This window comes from Pleurodeles waltl, chromosome 1_2, assembly GCF_031143425.1.
Source record: "Pleurodeles waltl isolate 20211129_DDA chromosome 1_2, aPleWal1.hap1.20221129, whole genome shotgun sequence".
Lineage (NCBI taxonomy): Eukaryota > Metazoa > Chordata > Amphibia > Caudata > Salamandridae > Pleurodeles > Pleurodeles waltl.
In genome coordinates this window covers 989,949,440-989,968,274 of record NC_090437.1, presented here as the reverse complement: position 1 = coordinate 989,968,274, position 18,835 = coordinate 989,949,440, and the positions used below count along the sequence as shown (strand labels likewise).

At 44.5% G+C, this 18,835-nt stretch overlaps 1 protein-coding gene across 1 annotated transcript in view; it reads right to left on the bottom strand.

Moving 5' to 3' along the window:
• COMMD8 (COMM domain containing 8) overlaps positions 1–18,835 on the bottom strand; it is a 171,396-nt gene that overhangs the window by 63,486 nt on the left and 89,075 nt on the right. Inside the window, exon 2 of the mRNA XM_069201695.1 lies at positions 10,117–10,272. Within this exon, the coding sequence (XP_069057796.1) occupies positions 10,117–10,272 (156 nt within the window). The remainder of the gene's footprint in view (positions 1–10,116; positions 10,273–18,835) is intronic.

The window sequence follows — 18,835 nt, the reverse complement described above, 5'->3', positions numbered from 1 at the left end:
TCCCCTAGGTCTCTAGTTTTCAGAAATGCACAGGTTTGGTAGGTTTCCCTAGGTGGCGGCTGAGCTAGAGGCCAAAATCTACAGGTAGTCACTTTGCTAAAAACAGCTCTGTTTTCTGTGATATGTCCACGTTGTGTTTTGGGGCATATCCTGTCGCGGGCGCTAGGCCTACCCACACAAGTGAGGTATCATTTTTATCGGGAGACGTGGGGGAACGCTGGGTGGAAGGAAATTTGTGGCTCCTCTCAGATTCCAGAACTTTCTGCCACAGAAATGTGAGGAACATGTGTTTTTTTAGCCAAATTTTGAGGTTTGCAAAGGATTCTGGGTAACAGAACCTGGTCCGAGCCCCGCAAGTCACCCCTCCTTGGATTCCCCTAGGTCTCTAGTTTTCAGAAATGCACAGGTTTGGTAGGTTTCCCTAGGTGGCGGCTGAGCTAGAGGCCAAAATCTACAGGTAGTCACTTTGCTAAAAACAGCTCTGTTTTCTGTGATATGTCCACGTTGTGTTTTGGGGCATATCCTGTCGCGGGCGCTAGGCCTACCCACACAAGTGAGGTATCATTTTTATCGGGAGACGTGGGGGAACGCTGGGTGGAAGGAAATTTGTGGCTCCTCTCAGATTCCAGAACTTTCTGCCACAGAAATGTGAGGAACATGTGTTTTTTTAGCCAAATTTTGAGGTTTGCAAAGGATTCTGGGTAACAGAACCTGGTCCGAGCCACACAAGTCACCCCTCCTTGGATTCCCCTAGGTCTCTAGTTTTCAGAAATGCACAGGTTTGGTAGGTTTCCCTAGGTGGCGGCTGAGCTAGAGGCCAAAATCTACAGGTAGTCACTTTGCTAAAAACAGCTCTGTTTTCTGTGATGTGTCCACGTTGTGTTTTGGGGCATATCCTGTCGCGGGTGCTAGGCCTACCCACACAAGTGAGGTACCATTTTTATCGGGAGACTTGGGGGAACATAGATTAGCAAAACAAGTACTATTGCCCCTTGTCTTTCTCTACATTTTTTCCTTCCAAATATAGGAGTGTGTGTAAAAAAGACATCTATTTGAGAAATTCCCTGTAATTCACGTGCTACTATGGTCACCCCGGAATTCAGAGATGTGCTAATAACCACTGCTCCTCAACACCTTATCTTGTGCCCTTTTTTGAAATGCAAAGGTTTTCTTGATAGCAATTTTTTACTCCTTATATTTCAGCAAATGAATTGCTGTATACCCGGTATAGAATGAAAACGCACTGCAGGGTGCAGCTCATTTATTGGCTCTGGGTTCCTCGGGTTCTTGATGAACCTACAAACCCTATATATCCCTGCAACCAGAGGAGTCCAGCAGACGTAACGGTATATTGCTTTCGATAATCTGACATTGCAGGGAAAAGTTACAGAGTAAAACGTAGAGAAAAATTGATGGTTTTTTCACCTCAATTTCAATATTTTTCTTTTTCAGCTGTTATTTTCTGTAGGAAACCCTTGTAGGATCTACACAAATGACCCCTTGCTGAATTCAGAATTTTGTCTACTTTTCAGAAATGTTTAGGTTTCTGGGATCCATCATTGGTTTCATGACCATTCCTGTCACTGACTGGAAGGAGGCTGAAAGCACAAAAAATTGCACAAATGGGGTATGCCCCAGTAAAATGCCAAAATTGTGTTGAAAAATTGGGTTTTCGGATTCAAGTCTGCCTGTTCCTGAAAGCTGGGAAGCTGCTGAGTTTAGCACCGCAGACCCTTTGTTGATGCCATTTTCAGGGGAAAAACCACAAGCCTTCTTCTGCAGCCCCTTTTTCCAATTTTTTTGAAAAAAACGAAATTTTCACTGTATTTTGGCCAATTGCTTGGCCTCCTTCAGGGGAACCCACAAAGTCTGGGTACCTTTAGAATCCCTAGGATGTTGGAAAAAAAGGACGCAAATTTGGCTTGGTTAGCTTATGTGGACAAAAAGTTATGAGGGCCTAAGCGCGAACTGCCCCAAATAGGCAAAAAAGGGCCTGGCACAGGAGGGGGAAAAGGCCTGGCAGCGAAGGGGTTAAAGAATTGCAGTTCATTTAAGTCCAAACATGATAATGCTACAAGCTCCTAACCAAAAGGTATAACTTATTACATGTTATAATGAAATCCAATGGGAGAGATAGACCTTAAAGTAGTGAATCATGAATTTAGGAGTTTCTCACTGACAGGACATGTAAAACTTAAATCCACATGTCCTACTTTTTAAATACAAGGCACCATGCCCTATGGGCTGTTTAACACCTACCTTATGGGTGGCATATGTATTGAAAAGGAGAGTTTATGCCAGGCAAAAAGTTAATTTTGGCAAGTCGAAATGGCAGTTTTAAGGTGCATTACAGACTGCAATGGCAGATTTGAGACATGTTTTAAAGATCTACTTTAGTGGGCGGCTCAAAGAGTGCTGCAGGCCCACTAGTAGCAGAGGTACATGTAGTGTCACATATTAGGGACTTCTAAGTAAAGTGAATGTGCCAATCAGGTGTACACCAATTTTACCATGTTTAAATGGGTGTGCGCACAAGAACTTTAGCACTGGTCAGCAGTGGTAAAGTGCACAGAGTCTGAATGCCAACAAAAAGCAAATTTCAGAAAACAGGAGGGGAGACAGTAACAAGTTTGAGGGAACACCACACCAAAGATGGCAGGTCTAATATATTGTCATCAGGGCAGGAACAGGAATGTTTCTAAATTCTTGTTTAGAAATGGTCACTTTTAACAAATACTTCTCAGGACAGAGATATAATCTGTATTAAAATGAAATGCTTTAGCTTGTTAAATACACATTCATGAATTTTGAAGACAAGTTATCATATTCTAATATCAACACTTTTTACATGATTTACATGCCAAATATTTAAAAGGCTCGGCATCGCATGAGCTCTCAGAGTGAGAGCCAACTCTTGGCTCGGGTCTCCCTTTTAATTTGTTAGGTCACCCCTCTCTACTAGAAGTCTGCTCACTGAGGAGTGCTTACACTCTAACTGGAAACACAGTTATTTAGAAAATGTAAAACTTTAAAGTAGTCATTCTCAGACATCACACCTCAAGTTTGGACTTTATTCTTCCTGCCTTCAAGACTAATCCCTCTTTTTTGTTTTATAAAAAAACTTAAATGCCTGCTCTATCAATGACACTTCAAACTTTGACATCCTGCGAAATCATTTTCACGGGCTGAAGATGCAGACCGGAACCCGAACAAACACTCAAAGATGGAGATATCTTACTAATTCCCTTTTGAGGACAATATTTCCTTTTCACTGGGGAACTGTATTTTACTCAAGCAGAAACTGGTAACCATATATTCTCTATTTAACCATGTTCCGAGAGGGACACTACATAGGCTTCTTTCACTCAGTAAACAGCTCTAACTCAAATTAAGGTCTGATCACGCTAGGTAAAACCACTATAAGGCTAAATAAATAACATGAACGCACATTTTAAAGGCACTATCGGGACTCTGTATTAAATGTTGACACTTCTTGCACTTTTGAGAACTGTTGCCCCTCAGGATCAATCTGAACCACACTTTGGGGCAATGGCTTACAAAGGTCTGCCTAAAACTGCGGCAAATGAGGTGAACATTGGTCCAAGTGATCAAAAGTTGTAAAGGGAGGGTGTGGCCTGGCAAGACGGCCGACCGGGTGTGTTAGACACAAGCTCCCGGCCCACTGGGGAAATCCTGCGGCATCCTTTCCCCAACCAATGCCCATATCATCCTTTATACCCTGCTTTAGAGCCGTGAGTGGGGGCAGCGGTGAAGGGGGAAAGCTCTACCCAGATATGGAGATGCGATCTGGGGCACTGGGGCAGTACTGCTGCCATGCAGCGAGGTGTGTGTGAGCTGGTGGACCCGTGGGCAGTGGATCCTGGTTGGTCTGGGCTGGCCACTGAAGAGAAGAGGCGAGGGTCGGAGTCGGCCGGGCTGCTGAGGTAGAGTTGTGGCCGGGAAGGAGTCGTGGTCATGAGTCAGCAGTGCGTTCGGCCTGCACCTGGAGGTCGAGTTGGGGAGTTGGCCTGACTCGAATGGCCTCCCCACCCCCTGTTTGTGGCACTGACGAGGCTGAAGGGGGCGCGTCATGCTCAAAGCTACCTGCTGGGCCGGATGACGAACTCCCATACTTGGAGGCTGCCCTATGACCTCCCTGAAGGCTGCCCCTAGGCCCTGCGGGCTCAGGCAGCTGAGAAAGCAGGCAGCCGCGCCGTCACTGGGGCCTCTGCTGGGCCTGCTGCTCTGTGCGCCTGCCAGGGGGCTTGCTCCTCGATACAGAGCAGAGCACATTAACAAAGCCAGTGGCCTGGTGAGATACATTGGTGCACTGAGAGTGCCCCATTAAGAAAGTGCCTGCTTTGCGCCGGGGGAGCAAGGTTGTAGCCCCACCCACCCTGCATCACCTGTTTCAGCATGGGGGCACTCTTGGTTATGCTGTCATGCACGGACAGCCTTTCGTGGCCCGGACTGGGGGAGACCCTCCGCCCTTCATTTCACTCTGGGGCCACAGACCAAGTACTGGCCTGCCTCTCCCAAGACCAGGTGTAAAGCCTCCCTACATATGCTGAGTCAGCTGGGGCCCACTACTACCTGATTCACAGCAGGCCCCTTCCCTGTTTCATGGTCTTCTCTCTGGAGGAGGGCCTTACCCTTCCTCCCGCCTCGCTGATCGAGTCCCCTCCTGGGTAAGAAGAGGCAGCCGCCATCAGGTACTGTATGATTTCACCTTCCGCCTTATGGCCTGAGGCTGTGGATTGAAGCAGGCGATAGCTCAATTTGAATTGCCCAGTGTGGCCCCATCTGCCTTCCACTGGGATGCCAACATGGGTAGGGACAGGGTGCTCCGGGGCCCCCAGCAAAGCAAAATTGACCAATTCGCGGCTGACGCCCCATATGAGAGGCGGGCTGACAAGTCAAGAAGTGATGCTTAGATGCCCCAAGACCCCACTGGCGCTCAAATACTGCCGACCATCGAAACATCCAGTGCCAATGTCCAGACCAAGATTGACTCCGTTGCAATAGATGTCAACCTCCTGAGGACAGACATTCGTAGGGTGGCAGAAAGATTCAGGTCCACAGAGCAGCGAGTCGACCAGATGTAAGAGGAACTTACATCACTTAGGTCTGCCATAATGACCCTGACACAGGTGCAGAGGCTGGAGGCACATGTGGAGAACGCCAATAGTCACTCCAGGAGATGCAACTTAAGATTTATTGAGTTTCCTGAGGTGGCAGAGGGTTCTACAACCAAGCTTTTCTAGGAAAGATGGGTTAGAGATAAGATCCCCATGACTGCCCTTGCCTCTGTGTTTGTCACAGAAAAGGCCCACCGCTCTTTGGTTCAACCCTACCCTGTGGGCGGGCGGCAACAGACCTCTCTTGCCTTCTACACAAACGGTTGTCTAGTTGACATGGTTTTGGATATTCGTGAAGGGAGGCGAGGAATAGGGTGGGGGTTGGAAGGGATACCACCTTGGTGTCCAGTTGAGGACACGTTTATTAGGTTCAGTTTAGTTAGAGGAAGACTCTGAGGCACTACATAACACCCGCCAGAAGGCTGAAAACACCAGAACTGGCAACAAGGATATTACTTCATGATGCAGGATAGGTTACACGGTACCAAACGCCTTAATATTATGCCCTGGAATGTCAGCGGGTTGGGTAGTAAAGTGAAATGGGGTTTAGCCACAAGGTACATACAACACCAGCAACCTGACATTGTCCTACTTCAGGAGACTCATCTGAGGGAGACCCAATGTCGTTTTCTGTCCAGGGTTGCCTATACAGTACTAGTACATGTGTGGTACACCTCCGGCTCACAGGGTGAGTCAATACTTGTCAGACAGCTACCCCCGTTTGTGATCTCCAGGACCTGGGTTGATCAGCAGGACAGATACGTGGGTGTCCAGGGTACTTGGGGCAAAGCGTCCATTACACTGATAAGTGTTTAGGCGCCACCTCGCCTGCAACAGCCGGTCTATGATCAGGTGACTGCGATCCCTTTAGAAACCACCTCGACCACTCATGTTGTGGGGGACGATTTCAATGTCATTCTCCCAGCTATGGATCGATCACAGCTGGCAGCGGTCTCGTCGGGACCCACCCCTCTGGAAAGGTTTGCATGCCCCCTAGGCATCAGCGATTTGTGGTGTTCCCAATACGCATTGCGTAGGGACTACTCCTACTTCCCCAGAGTACATAAAGTGTTTTACTGGCTTGATTATCTCTTTGACCCGGCGGGGGAAGCAGCCAAGGTAATCCGGGTGGAATACCTAGTGAGGGGCCTGTCAGATCACTCCCCACTGTGGGACCCAATGGAGGGTATGGGCCGCCCTCGAGATACTGGCTGGAGACTGAATGCGTGGGACTTGAGAGATGCAGAAATTACATTTGGCAGAGTAGATTCAGAGCTTTATTTCTGGGAGAAATAGGGCTCGGTGGACTCTGCGGTGATCCTGTGGGAGGCCTGCAAGGCTGTATTATGAGAAAGGGCGCAGAATACACTGTCTTGAAAGCAAAAGAGAAGTGGCAGAGAGTAAAAGCCTGGAACACCAGATTGTAACCCTTGAGAATTTCCCTGGGGCATGCACTGACCAAGAGGCTTTGCGCTCCCTCCCGGTGCTCCGACATGCATATCGAGACCTGGCCACCGGTGAAGCACACAGGCAATTGTTGGCAACATAACACTGCCTTTATAATGCTGGCGACAAGGAAGGCAAGTTGCTGGCCTGGCTTAGTAGGAGAGATGTGGCATCACGCTAGATACAAGATATAATGGACAAGACTGGTGCCCCCTATTCGACCGACGTGGACATAGCGGCTGCCTTTGCTGCCTATAATGCCTCGTTCGATAGGGCCTGTCCATTGGCAGACACTGCCCAGACAGCTGACTATCTGGCCAGAGTGCATCTGCCAGTGCTGACCCCTGAGGGTACGGCAGAACTTGACGCCGACATTACATTGTAGGAAGTAGCAGCAGCAATTGCTAAATTGAAGTCAGGGAAAATACAGGGACCTAACGGCAGAGTCTTTAAACGGTATTCGGGCCTCCTGGGCCCCCCACAGGCTCAATCTCTTCAAGGAATCGAGTGACCGCGGTGCACTACTACCTGACCTGCAATGTGCAATGATTGTTGTGTTCCACAAACAGGGTAAACCCAATATCAAAGTGAAGGTGTTGGCTACAGTCCTTGCCACACAACTCCTGATAGTCATTGTCCCCGCTAATACACCAAGAGCAATCTGGATTTATACCGGCTCGGTCCACACGTCTCAACCTCTGGCACCTACACAACTGGATGGTCGGCTGTCCCCAGAGAACAACTTCCCAATGCCTTTTTGGCACTGGATGTGGAAAAGGCTTTTGATGCCATACACTGGCCCTTTCTCCATCAGGCACGCAGTCGATTTGGTTTCGGTCCCTGTTTTCAGCAGTGGATCTCCTTGCTGTACCAAGTCCCCACAGCGGCAGTTCAGATAAATGAGATTGTTTCCTCAGTCTTTCGCACACGGTGTGGTACGAGTCAGGGGTGTCCCTTACAATCAAGCCACTTGCTGCAATGATACGCTCCATCAGGGCATCCAAGGATTTAAACTCTTGAAGATGGACAGTACAGTGGAGAAAATCCACTGATGAGTATGTCACCGAACCACCGACTACCATACCCCTGATCCTCTCTGTCTTTGAGTCCTACGTGGACCATGCAGGTTACTTTATCAGTTGGAATAAATCAGTACTCCCTTTGCCCCACTGAATCGGACAGGTCTCCCACGAGAGCTGCAGGTAGTAACTGATGGCTTTCAATACCTGGGGATCTAAGTGACGTCGTACAGAGTGACATGTTTTCCTAGGAATTTGGGAAGAGTGATTACAGCCTTTCGAGCTGTGATGGGTAGAGCAGCTATTTTTAAAATGATAAGGCTCCCAAAGATCCTCTTCCCTCTGCAAAACATCTACTACCCTCTCCCCGAGACAGTATTCACTGAGTTAGACAGCGTCATCTGCTCTCTGGTGGGGTGAGGCAAACACCCAAGGATAGCCTAACCACTCTTCAGCACAAACCCTACAACAGGGGTATTGCACTTCCAGATGTATGGTCCTATTATAGGGCAGCACACTTAGTGGTGGTAAACAAATGACTCTTTGCGCCCCAGGACCAATCCACCTAAAGGTTAGGGTGCAGACAATTTACTGACCACTGTTGTCTCAACTACCTCTACAGGGGCAAGGGAGTGCGCCAACTGCTGCCGGCAATGAGGTTGGCAGTAGAGTATTGGCAGAGGGCCACTGGGCACATGGGCTGGGCGGGCAAATTGACGAGAGAGACGCCACTAGGGGAGGGGGAGTGGTTAAAGGAGTTTTGTAAACTTCGAGGGTTTGGTACCTGGGACCTGTTAGGGATCTCCAAGGTGGGTGACCTCCTGGAAGAGGATAAGTAGATACCATTCACACCTCTCCGGAGAACCTACTCTATGCGCTCCATCCAATTCCTGAAATACGCTCAGTTGCGCCATGCGTGGATAGTGGAGAATATGGAGCTACAGGACCTACTGGAGTTTTCTCCACTTGAGTCGAGACTCCTACAAGAGGAGTTGTCCACTAAAGCCATATCTGCTACGTATAAAACTCTTAACCATGTGCCAGATCGGTTCATCAAACTAATGGAGAGCTGGGGACTGGAGGTGGGAGTCCTTGAAGATGTCGACTGGGAGGCGGCACTGATGTACTTACAGTAAGTGGCAATAAAATCCTGCCTATGCATAATACAACTGAAAATCCTCAATCAGGTGTGTTATGATAGGGAAAGGCTACACTGCATGGGTCGGACATCCTCCTCTAGCTGCCTCGGATGTGGAGAGGTGAGGGGTTTTTACTGCCATACACTCTGGAGTTGTAGTCGTCCAGGACTACTGGAAGCGAGTGGTGGGGGAATTTACTCGGGTGGTGGGCAATATCATCCCCCTATTGACCCCAGATATGTCCTGCTGGGAATACCGGGAGATGTTGATGTTGCTAGGGGTCTACTGTTGTTCTGCAACTTAAGACTGATGGCGGCCAAACATGGCTAGACACTGGGGGGGCGTCAGAGCTCAACATTGTTGGAATGGAAGAAGGGGATGGGCATGTACCTGGTGGCTGAGAAGGTCAAATACAGGATCTGGGGAGCCCACGCAAATTTCATAACGTATGGGGTGGTTGGTTGAGACACTACAATATCCTCCTTTCGCAAGGGGCTATAACTTCATAGAACGGACTGTGGCTATATCCAGGATTTGATGGTGACATGGTAACCACAAGTGTGTTTTTTCAGTTGTAAGTAGATGCTCTGCACTTGTCCTTCTGTGACTCCTTGTGGGGGGCATAGGTGTGTATGAGAGCTTCCCTTTGTTATTTGATTTATTGCTGATATTTGGTGCATGTTTGGCACCTAAACTAATGCATTGCCTGTGAAATGCCGTTAAGCCCAAAAAAACAATAAAGATATTTGAAGAAAAAAAGTTGTAAGGAGGAGTTCAAATACTATGATTTTTACCCAATGGGCATGTTCTCGTGACTTAAAGGTTGAATGAAAGGCCACCAAATTTTGCAGATACAAAGTGTAATCAAATCAAATCATTAACATTTATAAAGCGCGCTACTCACCCGTGCGGGTCTCAAGGCTTCGTTTGGACCATTCTTTGACTTGCCCAAGGTTAAATTCATGCACAAAGATAAAACCCACATTGCCTAGGCCATGTGAGGCTCAGTGGAGTGGATTTCTTTTGTAAACTCACTGAAATAGGCAATTTGCGTGGCAGCAGTCAGTAAAGCTATGCTGTGGCAATACAGTAGTATCTGAGGTTTGCACTTTAGTAATAAAAAACGAAATTCATGCTACATTAGTTCACTTGTTAAAAACAATATATATTTGTGTCACATTTATTTTAAGTGGAATACATGCAAAACAAATCTGTGTGTATAAAATGCATATCTTAAAAGTGCACTATATTTGTCTAACATCATTCAGTTATGTAATGCAGATCTTATTTCTCTGGCGGGTGGGGCAGCTCATCATTTCTAATCAGGTCCAGAAGTCCACTTTACGCATGGTAAATAAATGTACAAAGGCTTACCTCTTCTTCTGAAACATTTTTACCAACAACGGCCTCCAGGAAATGGGTTGTTTCATCTAAAACTCCAAGCCATTCAGCCAATGTCCAAACAGTGCCATAGTCCTGGAATCTGGGATGTGCATGACCACATATACCATCAACGATTTTGTGAAAAAACTGAAAACAAATTTAAATTTACAAATATTGTAGTAAAACTTACTATCATCCAATTTAGATTTGGTGAAAGAAACACAATAAATGTGCAAACACAAAAAGCAAACCTACTCTTTGTAGCAGATATCCATAGCATCACATATTTATACAGCCATGATGTTTAGCCACTATACCCACATAGAATTAACCCCTTGGTTTCTGAAACTTTAGCACTCCAGTGCGGTGCCCTTTTTGGTCTTTACCTTCATAAATTTGTTCCACAAACGGTATCCAGGTCAAATTTGCAACCTTTTTTTCAAAACATTGTGGGGAAACTAAAGGTAGCCACAGTTTGAGTTTGAGCGTTGTGTAACCATCTCAACAGAGATTTCAAAATAAGGAAAGCAGCCTGAAAAGATTTATGGTCCCAATAAAGGAGATAAGCAATGCCCTGTGTGCGATGTCGTGAGAGAGACTGGAGATGCAATGCGAGGCTAAGAAAGTTTCACATCATTACCTCTAGGTTTTGCTACATTCTACCATAAAGGGCATATTGTTGCTTTCATGAGCAGTGAGCTAAATGACCAAGTGTTTGTTTTGTAAAATAAGCTTATTTTAGGAGCCAAAAGTAAACAAGGACAGCACTGGAATAAAGCCACAACAAATGTAAGCGACATAGGAGGAGATGGGAGGAACAGAATGCTGCAATAAAATGCAGGCAGCTACCAGCCTTAAACACCCACAGTGAAAGGGGACCAAAGAAATAACAAAAACAGCCTGTCATAGCAACAGAAAAATAAACCAAAGTGGAATAATACAGTAATTGGTCACTGTTCTGAAACAGAAAAAGGAGGGAGAAAAAGTCAGAACTGACCACAAGCGAGCAAGAATTTTTAAAGGACACTGCAACCAACAAATGAAATCACTATAAGCCATAAGAAGTATAGTAAAAGTATACATGAGGTCAAACGCTTACGCTCAACCTAAAAATAGTCATTGGTGACGTTTTCATCTGCAAAAGAAATCAGTCAATATTGACGATTTTCAAAAACAAGAAAACAGTACGTCTGATAGACTCTTCTGGTTGCAGGTAAAGGGTTTATAGGTTCTCTAAAAACATGCAAGAATGGAATACCAGATCCAGCAACTGAGCTACTGCTTGTAATGTTTTCTTTCCATTGCACACAGCAATTCAAATAGTAAAGTATAATGAATGAAAAATTGGTATGAAGGAAACATATGCATTTTTGAAAAGTACACAAGATACTGGGTTTAGGCACAGTGGTAATATGTACACCTCTAAATTTGGGGTTACCCATACCATCTTGTGATTCAGAGGGAATTTTCCAAACATCATCTTTCCCGCATGCTGGCTTAAATTTGGAAGCCAAAAATGCAGAGAAATCCAATCAATAATAACAAATGTTCTACTTCTTCTGTGTTTGCATAGGTCTCCTGATAAAAACAATACCTCACGTATATGGCTTGGCCTAGTGCCCGTTATACAAACTAAGTCAAAATGCCAGTTGGAGACATCACATGTCACTGGGCACAATCAATGCGTTGTTTTTTTTTTTTTTTTTTTACTTTGTGGGTAGCGGCGGAATTCAGGCCCTAGCACAACCGCTACACAAGAAAACCTGCAAACTCTGAAATTTCTGAAAACTAGACACCTTGGGAAGTTCAAGATGGTGTTCCTTGAGTGGATCCCTCTACCTTTTCCTACCCGCAATGACCTTTAAACCTAAAAAAAACAAGGCATTACTACCACCCAGCGTTCTCACACTTGTCCAGATAACAACAGTATCCCACTTGTGTGGGCAGGCCCAGTGCCCATAACAAAAGAAACCCCAAAATACAATATGGCCATATCACATTTTTTGCACTTAAAAGAAACCCTTTTTTTGTAATGTGGGTAGCTGTAGGTTTTGGGCCTGGGCTCTACTCCTATCCAGGGAAACCTACCAAACTCAGACTTATTTCAAAATTAGACACGCAAAGAATTCCATGATGGTCTGCCATCCATGGATCCCCTACTTTTTTCTTATGCAAAAAACACCTCAAATGTAGACAAAGAAAAACAACACACATTTTCCTCACATTTCTGTAAGAGAAAGTTTAGGAATCTCAGGGATCCGCTTATTTCCTGCTACCAGCATTCTTACACATATCCCACTAAAAACCTCCCCACAACCATCATCCCTGGTGGTCTAATGGAGTGGATCCCTGCTTGGGGATTGCAATTTCAATGCAAATCACAAGCAAGGATCCACTAGGAAAAGATAGCGATGTAAAAAGGGATATTGTCCCCTTTCCAACACTCACCCTCTCGCAGAGATCAGTGCTCAGGGGGCAGAGTTATGCTCCTCCCCCATACCGATCAAAAGTGAAACGAGACTGCGCCATTAGTTTTCCCTTTTATTTTGCTGTGACGTCAGCACAGTGAGCATGCTGGTGTTACAGAAAAAAAAAAAAAATAAGGACACGGTGGAAGTTCTCTTGTGTCCAGACTTTGATTTCTGAAAAGATAATGCTTCAAGTGTTTTCTGCAGAGGCATTTTCTATTTAGGTACAAAGGATGCCCCACTGATGTCCTCTGCACTATAAAGGTAGTGCTGAGAATGTAAATGCTTCCAAACCAGCCAGGTTAAAAAGAACAACGGCAAACCAGGAAAGCTAAAGATACCCGGCTTTAAAGAAATGTAAACTTTAAACTGTTTGAACTTGCATATTTGTTGGATCATTGTTTCTCCACCTCGTGAGCACAGCGTGCTATGCAAAGCGGCTGCTGGAAATCATACGTTCAAACACTCCTATTATTTCTAAACAACCTAAGTAAATCCAAAAATTAAATTACAAGGAATTAGCCTATTAGAACAGGTGATTGGTTCAGCACGTGGGGATGACAAAAATGATGGCAAGGCACATGGCACTGGCCCAAATTAAGGTGCGTTAAGCAGTGAATGTTTTTTTGAATCTGTAAACTCCTAATGAAGTTTGTGGTTTTAGCAAAGGTTGCCAAAGTTACTCAAATAAACACTTTGTCTCCCCAACCACGGACTCCTTGTTGAATCTGCATGAAACTCAAATTATAAGAAATTAAACATGTCAAAGTCTGTCAATTTTCATGGAGATCTCTGAAACGGCACCAACGTTATAAGCCAACGAAAGCTTGTTCTGGCCCCTTACTTTTAAACTTGGCATCCCTCCCCCGGCACTCAGATCTCAGGAAACAAAAAGATTTCTGCACTGAGCTTACTTGGTAACATCTTGCAGAATTTCATATAGATTTGCTATGGAGTACCTATGTAACAGCCTATGAAAACTTTTTTTTTTTTTTTTAATTTATGTTCTATCTCTGCCCCCTCCCATCCCCTTTTTTGGGTCTGAAAGATACCGGAGGTTCCACCATGGGTCTAAATTTGTTAAATGCTTGCCAAATTGCATATGCTGAACATTTGACAAATTCTGTGCAAATTTGACAAACGGTGCTAAAATTACAGGCAACTCAAACAATAGAGGCCAGAAACCTCTATAATTTAAGACGCTGAAGCCCACCTGCCAACTTTTTCAAGCGCTTTATGTCTTAAAATCTACTGAACAGATTTGAAGCAAAGGCACTCATCCGACTAAGGTCTGCTTCCACATTAAGGTTGCTGCAAATTCATTCAGCAGTTTTTTTTGCTGCATAAGAGAGCATTGTTTAATATGAGAGTTATAATTTTTTAACCCCTCAACTGTTTTATTTTTTACCACCCTTGAGATATCTGCACAACCCAGATGTAGAGGTTGAAATTAGAAGTTTGGAAAAATTATAAGTAGAACAACAATTGCCTTTTTAGTCCATCTACCCATAACTATACTCGCTATCCCCAATAGTGTAACGGGAAGACATATAAAACATTATACATGCGCATACAAAGGGATATAAAAATATACTACATAAAAATATACTTTCTTTTTGATACATTCATATACATACCTTGGATGGAATGACTCATCCAATACAGTGACAAGTGGTGTGATGTAATTATACGAAGAACGTACATGCAATGTAGTAACTCCCAAAGTAGTGCCTACGACATAGTGTCTCTCAATGTTGTGCACCAAATGCAGTGAGGGTATTCTTTTGACACTTGGTCAACCAAAATCAATGAACTGCAAAAGCGTCAGATTCGGAAAGCTCATACAAATAATGGATACAAACTACACAAATGACCTTAACATAACACAGACCAGACAGAATGGAGTGGCGTTGCCAAGTGTTGAAACCCACCCATGACCTTGACTGGCATGTGTAATCTCAAACTAGTGTCAACTGACAGAGACTGGATAAATTCAGACCAGGCTGTGGAATGGACCTAGAATATGAGAGCTCAGTCCAATGTTGGCATATGTACTTTACACTCAGCAAAATAGGAAGGATTGCAATTCACAAGCAAATCTGATTCACAGGTTTATTATTTTCATTTATTTTCCAGCTCAATTGAATTTGTTGAACGGATGCATCTAACCATGTCAATACATTTAACCAAGTCAGTAACACTGTTTAGTGATGCTTCTAAAAGAGGTAACTGCAAAATGTAAAAAAATAAAATAAAAAACTATTGGCCTTCGGGTCTCACAGCAGTCACAACAATATCCCTGAGAGAGCAGCAAGCAACCACTTAGAGAAAGAATAACTGCTGGATTGCAGACATGATGCAATTACCTCATATACAAAGACTATTATATTGGACAGGTGCTCCCAAACGTTTTATAGAAGCCAAAATGTATAATTTGGTGTTTGACTGAGGGCATGTTTCTAGCTGGTCACCTTCTAACACCGTCTTGCCACTGCACGAATTTAATCGCCAGTAGCAATTATATTTTTTGTTTTTAACTAAAAGTGGCTGGTTTAAAAAAAAAAAAACTAAGTACACTGTGAAGGTAACTGCCAAAAACCACTTCTCACTTCCAATGGGATCTCTAGGACAAATCTAGTTGAACGGTACATTTTACCGCACAATACGACAGGAAATTTAGCAAAACATGCTTTGGGGATAACTTGTGTTTTTTGAAGCAGGATGGTCAGTTAGATTAGAAAACAAGGAGGATTAAAAAAAAACAGGGGTGTTGTGTATTTTCTTTAATACACGTTTTTAGACAATAGAGACAACAGTGACAAACTGTGCCATTGGCAGCATTTGTGTAACTAACACTCGGAACAAGCTTTGGCAAAGCCAGCAAGACTTCCTTTAACATGCTAACTCATGTAAACAACAGCTGTGCATGGCTGTTTGCATCCATTAGCACATTAAAGCCAGATATATCGGCTCTAATAGTGGTTTCATTCCGAATTGGGTACCCCGGTGTACTAAGACACCAGCAGTCTTCCACTCATCTTCAGACCACTATTGATAGTGGTAGGATCGCTGTATGAGAAGTAATATTGCCGTGGTAAAAAAACGTGTAATCTAGCAGAGGATGGGGAATCCTTAAGAATGCACCCCACCTCTGGTCCTCTGCCTCTCAGCACTACGGCTCAACTGAAGGAATACCAAGGGTTAGGGAACAGATACGTTTTCAAATATTTTCATTAGCCTGTTCCAACATGTATAAGGACCGAGTACTGCAGCCGCACAAACTCTGCCTCCTACTGCAGATTGGACTAGGGCATGGCGAGGTAATACTATGCAAACCAGGTTTCAAACCTGAGAATTATACCTTTGCGGTGAACAAGAACACACTGAAGTTGGGTATGGTGTTGGGCAAAAGTCAGAAGCAACTGGGTTTTTATCCATTCAATGCCTAGTTTTGGTTCCTGTAAATTGGTCCAGTCAAAAAAACATTTAGCTTTGGGTATATGGTGGGGGTGGACCTACAACTCATAATACAATGTGGTGAATTAGCAGCTATAGTTCTTTGTTCCGGAACTGAGAAATGAGGAGTTAGTCCTTCTTTCACCCATTTCCTTTCAAACTGCTGTGGGTACAACATCCACAAGTGGAAGAACCCAGGAGCCATCTCGGTGTGTCTTGATAGGAAGACAGAGAACAGGGCTGGCTTTATGGCAGTGCAACTGCTTCGACTGCACTGGGCGCCAACCTGAAGAGGGGGTGCTGGACCTGGGCAGGGAGGGCTATGTTTTTAGCCATAATTCTCAAATTAAAAAAAAACCTGTTGCAGAGTTCCTTGTGCATCCAGCCTTCAGGCAGCAATGAAGATTTCAAGATAACTCTTATAGTTAATTTTCCAGCTAGAGAGAGAAAGAGAGGGATAGAGTTTTGTCTAGTGGAAGCACAGAGGGTTAATATGTCTGCTGCAAAGAACACATACTGTGCAGACCACAGATCTGTATAGCATGTGGATAGCTGAGTGGATTACTGCTTTTGTCACAGAGATTCTTTTGTTACCGCAGTTCATAAGATACAAAGCTAATACAGCACAGTGACTGTTACGAACAGCCATCAAAGCGCTGCATGTAAAAAGCATAAAATAGGTTAGGACCTTATGTTTTTCCCCCTCAGTCTTACATTATCTATTCCTAATGTTTGCTTGGGTGGATATAATTTCTTATTAGTAAAGCCAGACTTTACCAGTGCTTTAAAACAAACGAAATGTATGTGAAAGAGGTGTTATGGAGAAATGAGGGGTGTGTTTGACCAATGGTAGTGACGGAATCCAAGGAGAAGATCATGGGGGGTGCCAAAAATGATTGCTGCACTGGGCGCCCCAGTGCTAAAGCCGGCCCTGACGGAGAATGGTCAGGGCCACTGGACTTAGCTGATTTTGCGGCAGCAACATTTTTTGCATAATTATGAATTTACCACATGATCAGTCATCTGCTGCATAATCTGAAAATTAACAAAAAATTCTGTTTCTAGCTCAGATTGACCAAAAGTTACTAAAAACACAGTACCTGTGCAGTGGAAAGCCGTTCTTAAAAGTTGACTGGCCACCTTTCTTTTGATTATTGCTATACTTGGGTGTCAGTCTGGTACTAATGAGATTAAAACCTTGCCCAGATAGTGTTAACATGTGTAACAAGGAGGGATAAATGTAAAGCATTTACCAATGACAATAAAGGATTCTTGAAAGGCAAGCCCTTGAACGAGTGATGGTGATGGGTGTGCGGTGGGCATGGTTAAAAGCCCACAAATAGATTACAAAAACGTCAGAGCTCTTGCGCGCTCGACCTAAAAATGACAAAATAGATTTAATACTATGATCAAACTGCAGCATAATTTGCATTTTCTTTCTGCATATGTTAGTAAACCCGGACACATAATTTGGTCCTCCCTTGACGCATACGTCCAGTAGCCCTGAGAATAGCCCTTCATCCAATCCTCACCCTGCGTGCTACCACAGCTCAAAAAGAAAAGGCGAATTAATATCTCCTTTTACAGAACTTCCTAGGAGCTTTTTGGCAACCATACAAAACTCTGCCTGGATATCTTCAATCTCCCTAAACTGGCAGTTGCATCCAAACTTTGTCTGTATCTCCAGTAAACAACATGGCACTGCTTTACTACTTCCTGTCTCGTTGTATGGGTCACAGCTACTTCAGCTTAAATTTCCCATTCCCACAGAGGAGGTTGCAGAGTTTCAGTTCTCAGTGGTGGCTTGTAGGAGGGAAAAGGGACAGGGCAGCGTGGCGGGGGAAGAGGGGAGAAAGATAATAAAATAATTTTTTTTTAAAACACAACTTACCACAATTCTGTGCAGCTTCTCCGTCCTAGACTGCAGTAACAGGCTCCAAGTCTGCCCTGGGACCAATCCTGATGCTGCTCAGAGCAGCGTTAGGATTGGCTGGGAGCGCCCAGCCAAGGCACTCCCAGGCACACTGGGAGCCCGTGCCTGCTCTCTCCAGCTCGGCAACACAGTGCTGAGCTGGAGAGAGCACAGTGCACATGTGTGTTTGGCTCATCACAGTCCGTGGCCCCGTCCCTTTTACTACAAAACGATAATAAACATAGTTTACTATTGTTTTGTGGTAAAAGGTTTGCAGCTGTTGCTGCTGGCAGGCAGGCGACACTCCCCCGTCCTAGCGGAGGAGCCGCGCCTGTCAATTGTGGCCCAACTCGGTCACATCTGCTCTTGCCTTTCATAGATTCCAGCCTGCAAAGTGCACTGAAACTTGCCTGCTGCTGGCGGGTCCAGCACTTGGCAAACACGTACATGACTTGTGAAACAGCACACTGACGACCTGCTCCCTTGGGCGCATTCAGCACTATAAAGAAACAACCAATAACTTTTGAGAGACCCCCAAAAACCTATTTGTTTGATGCACGTGTAATGGTACAAAAACGACTTCTGAAATATCCTCAGACATTTCTTTACACAGTGAAAATCCTTTTTTATTAAACCCTGCTATATGATGTAAATCTACGTTTAATAAGTTTACTCCTATGGGTAACTAGTTGTTTTGGATTCACATAATTCCAGAGAGTGCATTAAAAAAATTAAAATATCATTTCCATGTGTACTGTTATAGACACTTGTATCAAGCCTTTTGATTATCTGCAGGTTTATACTTTGTGCAACAGCCCATTGCGGTCTATGTTTTTCAGCTTGTTATCAGTTGTTTTCCATGCTGCAAAATAAT